This window comes from Trachypithecus francoisi, unplaced genomic scaffold (genome assembly GCF_009764315.1).
Source record: "Trachypithecus francoisi isolate TF-2019V2 unplaced genomic scaffold, Tfra_2.0 Lachesis_group19, whole genome shotgun sequence".
NCBI classification, from domain to species: Eukaryota; Metazoa; Chordata; class Mammalia; order Primates; family Cercopithecidae; genus Trachypithecus; species Trachypithecus francoisi.
In genome coordinates, this window is record NW_022681464.1 from 6,657,164 (window position 1) to 6,673,808 (window position 16,645).

The 16,645-nt window shown below is 51.6% G+C and overlaps 1 protein-coding gene across 5 annotated transcripts in view; it reads left to right on the forward strand.

Annotated features, from left to right (window-relative positions):
* The window catches only part of SMAD7 (SMAD family member 7), a 30,928-nt gene extending 15,033 nt beyond the window's left edge, over nucleotides 1-15,895 (forward strand). For all 5 annotated transcript variants that reach the window (XM_033177786.1, XM_033177787.1, XM_033177789.1 and 2 more), the window contains exon 4: nucleotides 13,822-15,895. In XM_033177786.1, coding sequence (XP_033033677.1) covers nucleotides 13,822-14,360 — 539 coding nt within the window. In that variant the 3' untranslated portion in view covers nucleotides 14,361-15,895. The remainder of the gene's footprint in view (nucleotides 1-13,821) is intronic.
* The last annotated feature ends 750 nt before the right edge of the window (nucleotides 15,896-16,645 follow it).

Here is a 16,645-nt window from a genome sequence, read left to right on the forward strand (position 1 = left end):
CTGCTGTGTGTTACCTGAGCAAGCAGACACATCTGTGTTGATCCTTCTACCTTCCGTTTTTCTTCGTGGGTTCCAGAAATGGGAGACAGGGAAGTTCCCTCTGGTTTGATTCCTGGCCTGACTTTTCTGCCGGGGGAAGTGAATATGCTTGTTCTCACTCCGCGGGGGCCCCCTGGCCTGCCCAGCCTAGTGACTGTGAACCAGGATGGTGCCAAGGTTGGCTGCCAAAGCTGGCGATCCAGACCCTTCCTGGGCCGCTGAGACCCCAGTCCTTGTGATGTCCTTGCCCAAGTTCTAGGACTGCAGAGGCCGCAGGTGACTGGCCCCGGCGCCCTCCCTTTGCAGGAGCCTCGTGAGAGGATACTGTAAGCACAGCCGCTGGGAGGTCACCACTGGCCCTACCACCTCTCGCTCAGTATTGAATGGCTGGCCCCAAGGCTGGCCGCCTGCCTACTGTCACACAGAGGCTTCCTCTCCCGGCTATTTTCAGCAGGAAGATATTATTAACTGCTGAGGCACAGTTCTCAATTTAGTGGTTAACACACCAAGAAAGCAACACTCACCTGATCCTGGCCACTCTACCTAAACCTGTTGGCTCACTTGGGGGACTCGGCTGCCCCCCAGCCTCTCTGTTTCTCTCTGTGGGTTCACCTTGGAGATCTGGGCTACTAGCGCCATCCCCGTGGAAGCTGCCCCTGTAGATTCAGTATCTGCTGTAGAGAGAAACAGGCTTCTTATGAAGCCAACTCTTAAAGGTGTAGAAAATGATCGTATTTATACTCTAAGATGGGGACATTTTTTAACCGGGATGGGCACTGGCTGGTAAAAGGGACTTTCAGCGGTGTTGAGGATAGTTATTTAAAACAGGGCGATAACTTTCACCTTGTCGGTTAACAGGAAATATTGGGACAAGACAGGAAATTGCGTCACCTCTTTTTTAAGAAGAACTCCAGAAAAAAGTGGTTCTTGAAAGGTAGTGGCTGAGAAACGGCTAGCCTGTGTTCTGTTTTGTGTTTTTTTTTCTTCCCTTCCACTCCCACGAGAACGTATACACAGCCATTTTCTTTAAGAAAGAGGCTGTTTGAGAACTTTATGTTATTTTTATTATTAAAAAAAATATTTCACCAGAAGGGTCACCTTCAGTTGAAATGTTAACTGCCGCCTTATTTCCCATTTTACTAAAGAATCTTTCATGACTTTTTCAGCTTCCTTCCCCAAATGGTAAGGCCAAGCAGCTCTTGGCTGGAAGCTAATTTTGGTTTGGCTGCGGAGTCCTCAACACTGAGCCCCACCCAGTGTCATTAGCTCAGTTTTAACTTGCAAAAAAAAGATTGTATTTTTTTTTTGATGGGGGTAGGTAAGAATTTACTCACGCCTTTAGCCTTTTTACTCACCCCGGTACTGCCTTCTCCTAACAGACGCGCCTGGCATTTAGCCGCTGGGAACTCAGGGCTGCCTTTGTATTTTCAAGCCACCGAGTCCCCCTCATCCTGCAGGAGTTCTGTAACTTTCCTGAGACTGTTTCTAGGGTGCTACTGAGGAGTGGAGGGGAAATGGGTCTCGGAGCTCCCCTGGTACAACTGTGTCCAGTAACTGTGCTGTGCTTTGGAGGAAGGGGTGATACAGTTCTCCTAGAAGCATCTCCCAGAGAGGGAGCTTGTCACAGCCCTACAGTGGTGTAGATGAGGTCCGGTTCCATTTATTTGTCTCTGGGTTTCTAAAGCCCCTCTTGGTTGATGTCATTGCTCTAATGACACAGGGCATGGGACATTGCCCGGCCCGTGCTGCCAAGGAACCATCTTTAGGATAGAGACCAGAAAGAAAGAGACCTGTGTGTGTGGCTGGCCCACTCCCCACTCACGCTCACCCCCACCCTCCCAGCGTTTTCCTTAGCCTGCTTTGTTTTGTTTTCATAACACAACAAGGGCCCTGGGGTGTGTAAAAGCATTGTTGAACACTTGGTGGGGTAACTTGTCCAAACAGAGCAGGACGCCAAAGCAGAATGCTGTGGGCAGGTGGTGTGCCGGCAGAGGTTGGCGGGCCGGCGCCTGCCTTGGAAACACCTTGCAGCAGCATCTGCTACAGCGGCTGCTCTTGGCCTGGCGCAGAACAGGGCTTCTCTCTTGCGTCCTCCGCAGGGAGTCCGGGAGAGGGACGTGGTCCTTCTGACTGACTCCCTGCTTGGAAGGTGTGCTCCCCTCTCGGGTGGGTTCACATGTGCCTCCCTCTCTCAGATGTGAAGTAGGTGGGCCCGCTGCTTTGGAGGAAGCCAGTGTGTCCCTGTAATTCGTTTATGGAGCAAATATGTATTGACACCTGTGATATGCCAGGCTGTGTGCTGTGCAGAGGACCAGTTCCTGGGCCGGGATAGAATTAAGAATTGGCAGATGGAGTGGCTTGTCCGAAGGTGATGTTGAATCCATGGGGATGGAGCTGGGGGTAGGGGGGATAGAATATGAGTTGCCTCCATCTGGAGGCAGGCTGGGGCAGCTTCTGTAGGACAGAAGAGCCTGGTCCCTCCATGAAGCCAGGCCATGGGTGGGGGAGGTGCAGGGATGGGCCCCTGGAGTAGGCAGAGCTCTTGAGTCATGTACTTCTGCTTCTGCTTTGGTTGTGTGGTCTGTTGAGAATTGAGATAAAGCTTATGGATAAACAGAAACAGAGGTAGGTCTCCCGGGTTTTGGTTCCAGCCTGCCTCCCCACCCCACTTCTTGCTGATTGTAAGATGACAGCAGGAAGAACAGGAGCTGTGGTTATAATCCACCCTCCAGACCCTGGTAGGACCTGGGGCACAGCACAGAGTGGAAGTGACCAGCCTAGCGCCAGGCTCCTCAGTGGACCACAGCCAAGGGGTGGGGAAACATCTGGAAAGACAGTATCTGATGTCTTGACAGCCAGAGGGGAAGTGGGATGTTTTCAAAGCCGAGGAGTGACTTTCCCTTTGTAACTCCAGAGGACTTGATTCTCATGAAGACCATCTAGGGGATGAAACTCTTGCTTTTTAATTTTAAATCTGAAAGTTAAGCCCGTTTCTGAGGTGTCAGCCCTGCGTGTGAGGCCCTGGCCTGTCTGGGGTTGGGTTTGGATGAAATAATCTAAGATGCAGTTACCAGGGTGTTTCATTTTCACGTTCATCCTTCCCTGTCTGTCCCGGGGCCAAGCGATGGCTTCCGAGCTGTGTGGAGTTCACTAATTGAATTACTCTTGCTCCTCTGTGGAGCCCCAGGAAGAAAAGGCAGGGAGCACTGCTTTTGCTGGGAGGCTTGATCAGAGCAGAAAGGGAAGATCTGGTCTCATCTCCAGTTTCATCTTGCAAAGTTGGGAGTTTCTTTCAGCCAGAAGACAACTCAGATAACCAGGCCAGCGACTGTGTGCTCATTTCAGTATAGCTTTCTTACGTTTTGATCTGCGACTGTCGCTCAACAGGAACAAAAACAATAAGACGCCAAGATATGACTGTGCCGTTAGCAGATTGGCTCTCTGCATTTTCTGGGGTGGCTCACTCGGAGGTTCAATGATTGTCCCTGTCCCCTGTCCCACCTTCCAGTCACCTCATGACACTGTTAAGTGTCTCCTTCCCCGACAGGCTAAGTGAGGGTCATCAAGAGCTGGGCCTGGGGACCTGGTCAGCCCCACTGCAGCCTCTGAGCCAGCTCTGCCCCATCCCCTCATGAATCAGTAACCAAGAGGGAAAATTAAAAACTTAGTTCTCAGTGTGATCTGAGTGCACCATACTGTTCTTACAAATAGATGGGCCCCATCTCCCGCTCAGTGGGGACACAATCAAAACCCCATTGGGGGACTGTTTCCTGGGGAAGAGCCCTGGATCGTGGGGTCTGCAAAGGTTCAAAAGCCTCCTCTTCCCCCCAGGGTGTCCAGGATGCCGTGGTCCCAGGAGGGGGCTGGGAGAGAATTACAATGGCGGGGCCAGCATCCTCCACCTTTCTGTCGCTAGACGCTGGCCTGCCCTCCTGGGTTGAGGCCGAGTGGCTCAGCCCCTGGCTGGCCACATGGCCTTGCAGGAGCCATTTCTGTGTTCTGGGCCTCAGTTTTCTCATCTGCAGAATAAGGGTTTGGGCTTGGCTGCCGAGTCCCTTCAGTGATCTGTGATCTTTGTCTCTTGGGTTTGAGGGGTGTGGGAATGGCCTCCCATTGATGAGATATCCCTATGGAAGCCAAAGATTGCTTCCATTCGAAAATAAAAACGTTGTAGTTTTTCCTGTCTCTTGACTTGCAAACTCTTCCAAGTATGGGTGAAAACTGAGGACTGTCCAGAAAAATGCATGATATACTACAATTTGTATACATTTGCAGGGGACCGCTATCTTTGCTGAAGCCCAGTCCCACCCATGGAATCCCCAATTCAGGAACTCTATGCTTACGAGGACTGGTTACGGGGGTGCAAAGGAGAGCATTAAGAGAGCCGAGGCCTTTTTTCTTTTATTTTATTTTGGTAAAATATACGTAAAACTTACCATATTAACAATTTTTAAGTGTATAGTTCTGTGGCATTAAGTACATTCATATTGTGCTGTTATCCCCACCGTCCACCTCCAGAACTTTCATCTTCCCTAGCTGAAACTTTGTTCCCATGGAACACTAACTTCCCTTCTCCCCTCCCCCCAGCACTTGGCACCCACCATTTTCCTTTCTGTCTATGAATTTGCCTCCTCCTCTAGGTACTTCATAGAATAGTGGAATCAGACAGTGTTTGTCCTTTTGTGATTGGCTTATTTTAACATAATGGCCTCAGGGTTCATCCATGCTGTAGGGTATGTCAGAATTTCCTTCTTTTTTAAGGCTGAATAATATTTTATTGTATGAATATCCCGTGTTTGGTTGATTTAGTGCTTGATGGACACTTGGCTTGCTTCTACCTTTTGGCTATTGTGAATAATGCTGCTGTGAACATGGATGTGCAAATACTGTAGGAGTCCCTGCGTTCAGTTCTTCTGGGTGTATACCCAGAGGTGGAATTGCTAAATTACACTGTCATTCTGTGTTTAATTTTTTAAGGCATCGCCAACGGCAGAGCCTGCTTGACTCGTGTGTCGGCACACACTGATCACATGGGGTGGGGGAGCCCTACCGACTGCGGGTGGGCTTGAGGGTGAATCTTGGGGCAGAGGGAGTGAGAAAGGGGGGAGGAGGTAGGCTGTCCCTGCACGGTGGGGGAGGGGCAGTGCTGGGCTGCTGCAGTCACCAGCCAGATTTGGAGCTCACATTTATGGGAGCCCATGTTTATGGGAGACCTGGAGGCTCTGAAAGGTGGGGCACCCAGCGCATAGCGTCTGGCCATGTATGTTGGACTCCAGGGCCTTGTGATAGCAGCTTCTGGGTGGGGGACCCTTTCATTCTTCTTTTATTCCCTTGACCTCCTAACTGGAGGTTAGGAGTGGGAGGGCCCGCCAGAGGGAGTGGGGCTCGGGTCTGGGAGGTCCTGGGTGCTTTAGGGGTGAAAGGGCTGGGATGGCTGAACAGTGAGTGTGTCCAAGCGGGAGAGATTAGATTACGGAGGCAGACAGAAGTAATGATTAACTTTTCCAGTCTGCACGCTGTCTCCAGGCTGTCGTACTGTTGTTTTTCCCTCTAAGTACAGTGCGGCCCTGGCCTGGCCAGGCCCTGGTATTGGGTTGTAAAGTAAGAGATGGAATGAGGGCTGGGAGTGCACAGGGAGGGGGGCCAGGGAGGGAGCTTGCCGGAGAGGAGGGATCTTTTCCATCGGATCCTGCTTTGGAATTTATTGGCTGGAATGCAGTAAATGTTCAAAATGCCATCCCATCCAACAGTTTTCATAATTGTTATGGAACAAGGGGAGCCGGGGGAGGGGAGGAATGAAAAGGACTTTTGTTTCTCACTGTATTTTTCCACGTCTTCAGACAGTTTTCCTACCCTCTAGAAACTGGAGTGGAGTTGGACCTGTGGGGGATGCAGTGGGAGAGGGCAGGGTCTGCCTTTGGGTCCTGTGATACCTTCCAAGGTCTAGGGGTCCTGGTACCCTGGGACTTTATTAAAACGAGGCCCACGGCAAAAGTAGCTTGATTTCTTGCACGCACAGAGCCCCCACACCTGCAAAACCAGGGAGAAACTGTCCTGTCCTTCTAGGGGTTTTGTCCTTTTAGAAAATTGGCTTATGATGCAGTGGTTTGTATTAAGATTTTCATGATACTTTAACGTACGTGTGTGTGTGTGTGTGTGTGTGTGTGTGTGTGTGTGTGAGAGAGAGAGAGAGAGAGAGAATCAGCATTCAGTGTCAGCTGCCCAGTTGGGAATCCAGATAGGGAATTTGGGGAATCTCCTGACACTCTCAGCGTGGCAGGTGGGTAGGTGGGTAAGGTAAGAGACTTGACTTGGATGTCTCTCTTGGACATGACAGACTTTCTGTTCCATGCTTGTCCCAGCCCTTGTGCCTTCCTGGGGGTGTCAGGGTCATGCCCAGAGGGAAGGCAGCTGATCAGACAATGCCATGCAGGGCTGAGGGCTTCTGTGCCTGCTAATATGTGAACCCCCTTTCTGAAGAGAGCTGCTCTGAGTTACTTGGGGAGTAACAGTGGGAACCTGGTTGGTGCACCATGGAGGGGAAGTATCTGGAAATTCGAACTTGAGAAATGATTCGGCTGCATGCACACTAAACAGCAGCCAGAGAAGCCCTTTACTGTCAATATTATGAATGGAGTTGGCTGGGTCTGGAGTCCCCACCCTTCCTCTGAGGCCTCTCTCAGAGGAGCCTGGGCAGAGCGGGCCTCCTCAGACAGCAGTGGCTGCAGGCAGCTGGGTACACGCTATAATTTGCATGGCTGAATGCTGGGGCACAGGAAGCCGCGTCAGCCTGGCTGGCGAGACAGACAAGAGCTTTTGATTTGTGTGGCTTTCCTCCCCTGCCCTGTGCCACCCTCAATTACATTCTCCATGGCAAGATAAACGCTCTTAGGAGCATTTATCCCCAGGTTGGGGGCTTCAGACTCAGATGTTTGGGGGTTTTGGGAGGTGGTGTGGGACCAGTTTGGGGAGCCAGGGAGTACATTTTAGTTCCAGGAATTGATCATTTAACATAATTTGTAAGGACACAGTCACTAATTAGTGTTCTAGACCAGCAGGATCTGCCAAATATGTAGACTTAGGAGAGGTGGCATTGAGGGCGGTGATGGGAGGAGAAACGTCAGGGAACCAAGCCTGGGCAGACAGTGGAAGGATGACTGTGATAAAAGAGATCCTCTCCTGGGGGCTCACCGTCTCTTGAGGGTGATGAATAGTAAGACAGAGTAAAAACTCATTTCTGACTATTTGAAATTTTAAAAAGTTGGTTTAGAGATGGACACAGCAACGCCTGACTCAAACCTCCTTTCCCTTTTGATTTGATTTTGTTTTATTGTTGCAAATTAAATGCAAAAATGTACCCTGCTCCTCAAAGTGGTTTTCTTACTCTCTGGAAGGTTGTAAAAATAAATGGAACCAGTGTTGTTTCATACTGAGAATCAGAGTGCAGCCAGAGACCGTGAAGGCCAGAAGGGGGCCCATGGGGCCATCTTCCCTTGTCCCCTTGACATTATTTATGGACAGGTCAAACTGAGACCCTGAGACGGCAAGCCACTTGGCCAAGGTCACAGAGCAGCTTGCTGGCAAAAAAGCCATTTCACCCCCTACTTCTTGCTGCAGGGGAGTTGCACCCCATGCTCAGCTCTAAAAGCTGGTACAGCATTTCCAAAGTGTGTTCTGAAGGACACTTTGGAGAGGAAGCGTGGGGCTTGGTGGCTTTAGAGGCCTGTGTCCACAGCTCAGACCAGGCAATATTCTGGGCTTGAATTATAGCTCTGCACAAGCCAGTGACTTGTGCTTCACCCCCACTACTCCCTTTTTTAAGAGACTGGTGATAGTATGCAGCCTCAGAGGGTGGTTGTCATGAGCCACTTAGGGAACACAGCCTATGCAAAGTAAATGCTTATTAAGTATAGGCATTGGCCCAGAACTGTCCTCCCAAGGGGTGTGGGGCAATGGAGATAATTGGGAAGACTGGTGGGCATTTTCTGAGCAGCTGGAGAACCCAGGAGCCTCAGAGATGAGACCAACGTGTGTGCAGCACTCTCCTCAACTGGCCTCAATCACTTTTGCATCAAATTGGTGCAGCAACCTTATAAGGCTGGCCTTGGGAGAGCCCTGTTTTAGGGATGAGCTGAAGTTACCCCAAGGCTGCATGCGAGGTTGGTGTGTCTGACTTTGTAGCTGGTCAGCTCACCTCTGGGGTTGGCACAGGGGCAGGGGTTCTGCCATGGCTAGAAATCCCTGAGGGGTGGAAACGAAGCCTACTGGGCCCGGGAACCAGAGAGCTGCCTGGCCTTTGAAGGAGACCCTATGGCACCCCCTGCCCACCCCCAAGTCCAGCCATCTCACTTCACTAGAGATGTTGCAAAACATGAAGAAAAAAAGAAAAACCATTGTTCTCAGGTCAGCCTTCCACCAGCCAGGATTCATCCTCTGATCTGTTTGGGGAAGGAGCGTGGGGTGGTGGAGATGGGTTGGGCCTCAGCATTTTCTGAGTAACTCAGAGTTTACCTGAAACATTTTGGTTTGTTTCCTCCATGAGGAACTCGCTCTAAACCCCAGCATTGTCTGTGTTTCCTGAGGAGTCTGAGGGAGCTCTGGGGTCCTATTTCCTCTTCTGGATGAGGCTGTAAGCATGGTGGATTAGAGACGGCCCCGGGTCTTAAAGTGAGCCCAGATGTCTCAGCAAGTTTTACGGGTCTCTATTTGGTGGGGTTGTTGGGGGGGGGATTTGCCTATTGAAAACAAGAGACAAGCAAGGGTCCTTGTGAATTATGATGATTTGGGGTGAGAATAGATGGGATGGATTGGCACTGGAGTCCCTTTTTATCTCAGGCTTGTCCCTGAAGAGGGCTTGTTGATATCAGAACAGTCAATTTCCTGACAGGGTTGGGAGCAGGGAATGGGTGCTGTTAACCTTTGAGATGTCTGATATGGAGGGAGAGACAGGATGAGGCAACCGTTGGCGGCGCCTGGGTCCTGAGGACGGAAGGACCCTGGACCTGGCGTTGGTGAGGCGTGGTGATGTTTGCGCTCTCAGGTTGCCAGGTGCAAGCTATGTCCACATTTCTGCCCTTCGTTTGCCCCTGATTGGCATAGGGAGGCCTGCAGGAGGCGGCCCCGCCTGCCCAGACGCTCTTCCTCCCCAACTTCTCCGTCCTCAGCCTTCTGCTATGTTGGACCATAGAGGAGGGGGCTCATAAGCCCGTGGCCCTATAGGACTTTGGCAGAGGAATATTACTTCATTATCCAAGTGCCTCACAGAGATGAGAGCTGGTGGAGACCCCTCCTCACGCACCTTTGACCCCAGCTCCCGGTACCCTGGCAATTGGACACATTTAACCATGGAGTGTCAGCTGATGGAGTTCATGTCTCTGCTGGCTTTTTTCCCCAAGCTTGTCCTTGTTCCTAAATGGAATCTTGGGAACCCCCTCCCCACAAGCACCTCCTTTGTGTGTCTGGGCCCAATCAGGCCCAGTATAGCCTCTCTTCCATGCCTGCCCGTGTTCTCAGAACCCCATGGCTGTTCTTGGAGCTGCTCTGCCTCTCTGCCCTCTGCCTTCAGGTAGAGACGAGAAATGGTATTGTTGAGGCACTGAACAAGGCCTTTCCTCCCTCCTCCCATTTTTCTTCTCCTGACGCCTTCAAGTTAAAAATTTAAGAAGGGGGCTGGGTGCAGTGGCTCACACCTGTAATCCCAGCACTTTGGGAGGCCAAGGCGGGTGGATCACGAGGTCGGGAGATCGAGACCATCCTGGCTAACATGGTGAAACCTCATCTCTACTAAAAATACAAAAAATTAGCTGGGCGTGGTGGCGGGCGCCTGTAGTCCCAGCTACTCAGGAGGCTGAGGCAAGAGAATGGCGTGAACCTGGGAAGTGGAGCTGGCAGTGAGCCGAGATTGCACCACTGCACTCTAGCCTGGGCGACAGAGCAAGGGTCCATCTCAAAAAAAAATTAAGGGGAAAGTTCCTTGCTTAACCTAAAATGTGGCCTTGAGGCCCGGTCACCCTGTGCCATTGAGACCTGGGGTGTGAGGTTCATTCATGAGCCTCTGGTCTCCTGGAAGGGTCTGATCTGTTCATTCATGAGCCGGGTAATTAAATAACTGTTTGTGAGAGTCAGGGAGCTCCTTGCTAAGTGGTCTTCCCCAACTGGAGCGCAAACAGAGGCTGAAGTCCTCTCCCTTCTCAAAGCCCACCTCCTCCTTCCCTTTAAAGGGAGGATTTTATGCTTTAAGGGAAATGGGGAAGGTGGAGGTGGGGGAACACCTTAAAGGAATTTTAGACAGATTCAGCATTTTTCTGGTGTTGCTCCAAAAATTCCCTACACTGTAATAAAAAGAAAAAATTGTGAGCAGGCATCTGATTAGTGAGCTTTTTACAACACAGCTTTTCTTTTGGATGCTTTAAAATGAACACACACTGTTTTAAAACAAGCCCCTGTACAGTTTTCTGGGGAGGGGGAGAAGTTTGTGGAAAATACCGGAAAAGGTTATAAAGCTGAGGGAAATTAACAAAGGACTGTGAGTTTTGCCTTTGGAGGTTAAATATCAGGGAGAGAGGCCAAGGCTCTTCCTTAGTCCTTGTACTGATTGAACTTCCCAGCCCCTCGACACGTGGCCCGGGAAGTCCCTGGGAGCAAAGCGTCCACACAGACCTTTGTGGGGAGACTGTGCGGGCTGTGGGCCCGATTCAGGGAACTGTGTTTCTGTGAAGATGAAGCTGAGCATTTCCCAGAAATGAGCCCAAGTGGCGGGGAATTCAGGGCAAAGAGGGGAATCTCTGTGCTGGCAATGGGAGATGTCGTGCGGGGCCCCTAGAAGGTGTGATGTTCACACAAGGGTGTGTGTTCGAAGGGCCTTTGCTGTTGTCGAATGGTTTTGCTGGAAAGCTCGTTTTTTGTGTGTGCTTAGAAATAGGCCGGGCAGGAGGAGACTGGAGCTGTCCTAACGGGAGGGCAGAGGCTGCTGGTGGGGGGAGCTGGAGGGGACAGCGAGGGAGGAGCAAGCAGGAGTCCCTGCGGTGGGTTAGGGCACCGAATGGACTTCAGGGGCCTTGTTCAAACACAGCAAGCAGCATTCACAACCTCCACGCACTGCTGACAGCCACGCACTGCAGTTTTTCTGGGCTGGGCCATTAACCTCAGCAGAAAAAGGCTTTTTCCAGGGGGTGTCTGGCAGCAAATTGCTGGCGGGCTGCACAGATGAACCAGAAACCCACCTGACACTTCCCCCTCTGGCTACAGGTCTCAGGCTCCAGTCCCCGCCCAGCTTCCTCTGTCCCCAGAGGCCCCCGCCCTTGGCAGACAAGGCTCCCACCCCTTGTCTAGGTGGTTAACAGGCCTGGCATGGGGGCACCTCGATCTCAGGTCCATACTCCACTCACTCCCTTCCTCCTCCCCCTCCTCCTCCTGTTGGCTGGTGCCCGGTTTCATGGGTCCCGGCTGCATGAAACAAAGCATTGTGAGGCTCTGCTGAGGTCTCCCATCCTAGCTCCCTCCCACCTCCTTCCCAGCAACTCCCTGAGTCTTCCTTTCCAGGCCAGGTTTGTTGTCCTGAATTGGGAAAATGAGCTAAAGCTTCTTGTGTTTCAAAACACCCTCCTCCCCACCAAAAGGGTGGATGTCCTGTGCCTCCCAGAAGAGGGCTTTCTCCCCCGCTTCACACGTGATGCCAATATGTCCTTCCCTCCATGGGTGTTCGGGTCTTTGGTGTAGCCTTCAGAGCTGAGCTCCCTCAGCAAGAAAGTTCAAAGACTGCCAGCGCTCACAAGTTTATTAGCAGTTGATGGATACTTTGCAGAAACAAGTAAATGTCTGATGAGTCACCTTCTCCCTGTTCCTGTCTTGTTTTCCATATATTCCAGTACGTATGTGCACACAGAAGCATACATAACACACACTCATACACACTGACATCATGGACACACTCTTGCACACGCACTGGACTTCCTAGATACGTGGGGGGCGGTGACCGGCCAGTTTTCTGGTGTTGATTTTCAGTGGGATGGGGGTTGAGGGAAAGGAATGAGACCTCAGTGTCCCCTTTTTGTGGAGCTGTTGGGGCAGGCATTTGGGAAGGCCAGCTGGGGTTGTCTGTAGGGAACCGCCGCTCAGGGTGTGTGTGTGTGGCTGCCTCAGCAGGCCGCAGTGTGCACATTTGTACGGCCTTACTGATGGGCACCTCCATCCAACGTTGGCTGCTACTTTAAAAAAGAAAAAAACAACTGAGTGGAGCCAGTGGGTTCCCAGGTCCTAACACGCCTGAAAAATTGGAGCGAGTTGGTGTCCTGGGCTGCCCCAGTTACACAGCCTGCTGGGGTAGCAGGATGCAGCCTCATCCTCCGCCATCGACCCCCCGCAGGGTGCAGCGCATTATCGTTGACTCTGAACCCAGTTACTCCAGAACACAAAGGCCACACCAAAACACATCTCACACTCAACCCCTGCTTTGTGCCCCCCAGGCTCCCGAGAGGGAGGAGCTGGGGCTGCAGGGAGCGAGGGCAAGGGCTTGACCGACATGGGGCCCTTCCCCTCTGCTTTCCCCCCTCTGCTGTCCCCATTTTTGTTAACAAATACAAGACTTCCGGTCTCCACCCTGCTGCCACAAACCACAGCGTTCCTGCAGTCTGGCTGGGCTGGGGAGATTTATGGTCCCAAGTCTGAGGCCTGCCCGCTGGCTCCTGCTTAAGGAGGAGTCAGAATGCCCGCCGCCGGGGCTCCCTTTCCGTCCGTGTGACCCCCCTTTTAAAGTCCTCCAAGCGCCTGTTGAGGAAAATTACCTTACCAGAATCACCCCGCCCCCCAGGCTGCCTGTGGGAAGAGCCCTGTGTAGGGAAGCGGGGCGGGGCCTGCAGGGGAGGGATGAGGGCGGAGCAGGGCGCCCTGCAGGCTCTGGATGCTTCTGTGGAAGGAGGGGAGAGGGGGGGCACCCGTGGCGACGGGGGTGCCGGCAGAGAAGGGGAGAAGGGGAACACATCTATTTGAGACACAATCTTCTGTCTGGGCTGGAGGAAGCTTTGTTAAGGTAGCCCGGGTTAATACCGGTCTGCACGTTGTGATTTGGCATTTTGACATGAATTCACCCTTTGTGTACAGGGCTGCTGCTGACACACTGAGACTTGTTTTTCTATTGGGAATATAGATGTTTTTGTCCCAAGCCACTCTTATTTTTATTTTTACCAGATAAAGAGGTCCCTCATGACCACGGTACAGATTTGAGAGCTGGGTGACAGGCACCCAGAGACCGTCGCATAGGTGGCCCCAGAGTCTAGACACCTGGATTCTAGCTCTGGCTGTGTCATCCCTTGGTACTCCAGCAGCAGGCTGTCTGGGTCCTGGTTTTCTCATCAGGATGACAAGGGGCTGGAGGAGCTGGCCTTCAAGGTTCCATCCAGTTGAAAGATCTGTAACTCCAGTATGTTGCTGAGGCTTTTTGCGGCCCTAAAACTGGACCACCCAAGTTACTAAGGGTGCCTTTGCATCTGTGCTCTGCAGAGAAGAGGCTTTGTTGGCTAGGTGGACACAGGTGCTGGTGTACTGGACTCCTGACGGGCAGGGGCCTGGAGAGAAGCAGCCCCCAGCGCCTCCTATGCTTAAAGAAAGGCAGGGTCCTGGTCAAAGGACTGTAAGAGCCTGGGCAAGTCCAGGACTATCCTCACCGCCCCCTTCTTTCTGTCTCGTCCTGAGAGATGAGCTGGTGACCGGGGTGGGGGGGTGTCTTCATTCTAGTAGTCACCAATGCCTGTCCCCACCAATCCTCTCTGCCATTGTGTTTTCTAGATTCCCAACTTCTTCTGGAGCCTGGGGATCGGTCACACTGGTGCGTGGTGGCATACTGGGAGGAGAAGACGAGAGTGGGGAGGCTCTACTGTGTCCAGGAGCCCTCTCTGGATATCTTCTATGATCTACCTCAGGGGAATGGCTTTTGCCTCGGACAGCTCAATTCGGACAACAAGAGTCAGCTGGTGCAGAAGGTGCGGAGCAAAATCGGCTGCGGCATCCAGCTGACGCGGGAGGTGGATGGCGTGTGGGTGTACAACCGCAGCAGTTACCCCATCTTCATCAAGTCCGCCACACTGGACAACCCGGACTCCAGGACGCTGTTGGTACACAAAGTGTTCCCCGGTTTCTCCATCAAGGCTTTCGACTACGAGAAGGCGTACAGCCTGCAGCGGCCCAATGACCACGAGTTTATGCAGCAGCCGTGGACGGGCTTTACCGTGCAGATCAGCTTTGTGAAGGGCTGGGGCCAGTGCTACACCCGCCAGTTCATCAGCAGCTGCCCGTGCTGGCTAGAGGTCATCTTCAACAGCCGGTAGCCGCGTGTGGAGGGGACAGAGCGTGAGCTGAGCAGGCCACACTTCAAACTACTTTGCTGCTAATATTTTCCTCCTGAGTGCTTGCTTTTCATGCAAACTCTTTGGTCGTTTTTTGTTTGTTTGTTGGTTGGTTGGTTGGTTGGTTTTCTTCTTCTCGTCCTCGTTTGTGTTCTGTTTTGTTTCACTCTTTGAGAAATAGCTTATGAAAAGAATTGTTGGGGGTTTTTTGGAAGAGGGGGTGGGTATGATCGGCAGGACACCTTGATAGGAAGAGGGGAAGCAGAAATCCAAGCACCACCAAATGCAGCGTATGAAGGGGGACGGTCATCATTTCACTTGTCAGGAGTGTGTGTGTGTGTGTGTGTGTGAGTGTGAGGCTACGAGTGTGTGCACGCGTGTGCAGGAGCGGCAAATGGGGAGACGACGTGCTTTGTTTTGTGTCTCTTACGAATGTCCCCAGCAGAGAGGTTTGCAGTCCCAAGCCGTGTCTCTCGTGCTCCTTGGACATGCTCAGTGGGGCAGAGGCAGTACCTGGGCAAGCTGGCGGCAGGGGTCCCAGCAGCTGCCAGGAGCACGGCTCTGTCCCCAGCCTAGGAAAGCCCCTGCCCCTCCTCTTCCTCATCAAGGACACGGGCCTGTCCACAGGCTTCTGAGCAGCGAGCCTGCTAGTGGCTGAACCAGAACCAATTGTTTTCATCCCTGTCTTATTCCCCTCCCATCAGCCCCTGCCATTGTAGGTCTTTCTTTTTTGGCCATCTGCTCCTGGATCTCCCTGAAATGGGCTTCCTAAGGGCTGCCGGGGCAGCCCCTCACAGTATTGCTCACCCAGTGCCCTCTCCCCTCAGCCTCTCCCCTGCCTGCCCTGGTGACATCAGGTTTTTCCCAGACTTAGAAAACCGGCTCAGCACTCCCTGCTCCCAGCCTGTGTGTTGAGCTCTGCTATTGGGCCAGCAAGCGGGGACGTCCCTGGGAGGGACATGCTTAGCAGTCCCCTTCCCTCCAAGAAGGATTTGGTCCGTCATAACCCAAGGTACCATCCTAGGCTGACACCTAACTCTTCTTTCATTTCTTCTACAACTCATACACTCGTATGATACTTTGACACTGTTCTTAGCTCAATGAGCATGTTTAGACTTTAACATAAGCTATTTTTCTAACTACAAAGGTTTAAATGAACAAGAGAAGCATTCTCATTGGAAATTTAGCATTGTAGTGCTTTGAGAAAGGACTCCTGAAAAAAAACCCTGAGATTTATTAAAGAAAAAAATGTATTTTATGTTATATATAAATATATTATTACTTGTAAATATAAAGACGTTTTATAAGCATCATTATTTATGTATTGTGCAATGTGTATAAACAAGAAAAATAAAGAAAAGATGCACTTTGCTTTAATATAAATGCAAATAACAAATGCCAAATTAAAAAAGATAAACACAAAATTGGTGTTTTTTTCTATGGGTGTTATCACCTAGCTGAATGTTTTTCTAAAGGAGTTTATGTTCCATTAAACGATTTTTAAAATGTACACTTGATTTCATGTTGTCCTCCAGCTCCTTTTTCTTCTGCTGCTTGGAGGGAGTGGGGAGGAGCATTCATCAAAATTCAGTTGAGTTGGCGTCTTCCTAGCCCAGTGCTTGGAGGAGGGGAGACATGGGCCACAAAACAGAGACATCTGGAACAACCCTGGTCTTCAAGAGTGCTGGAAAGACCTGCAGCTACCCAGACATCCCTCCTTGTGTCTTGAATTTGTAATGGGAGACAACCTGCAGGAGCCCGGTGGGTGATAATTCAAAGCCTGTAGAATTGAGGACAAGGAATTACATCTAGGGTGATGGGAAGGAGACCAGATTAGGGATGGATGGATGGATGGATGGGGAAATTTAGCCCCAAGAACCCGGGTTCATCTGGTTCTTGCCAACTCTTCGCTTGGCGTTAAATACTGAGCCTAAGATACCTCTGCCAGACTGGATTCCAGGAAAAGTTTCCTGGGGGCTGAGGCCCTGGAGGGGTGATGAAGGTGGGGGTTGAATGTCAGTGGTGGTCAGAGGGACTAGGCCACTTCCTGGCTCCCTCCCAAATACTGTCCTGGGCCACAGAGGTCACAGAGTCCAAGTTCTACTCTGCAGTATCCTCCCTTGTCTGCTGGAACTTAAGCGACAGTTCACTAGTCCCCTTCCCCAGCCCAGCCCTGGTGGCACTTGCGGTCAAAATGCCTCTTCAGTGCTGTGTTTGCATCAGGCTGCCTTGGTTCGCTTCTGAGCCATGTTTTAGATTCGGGAAAT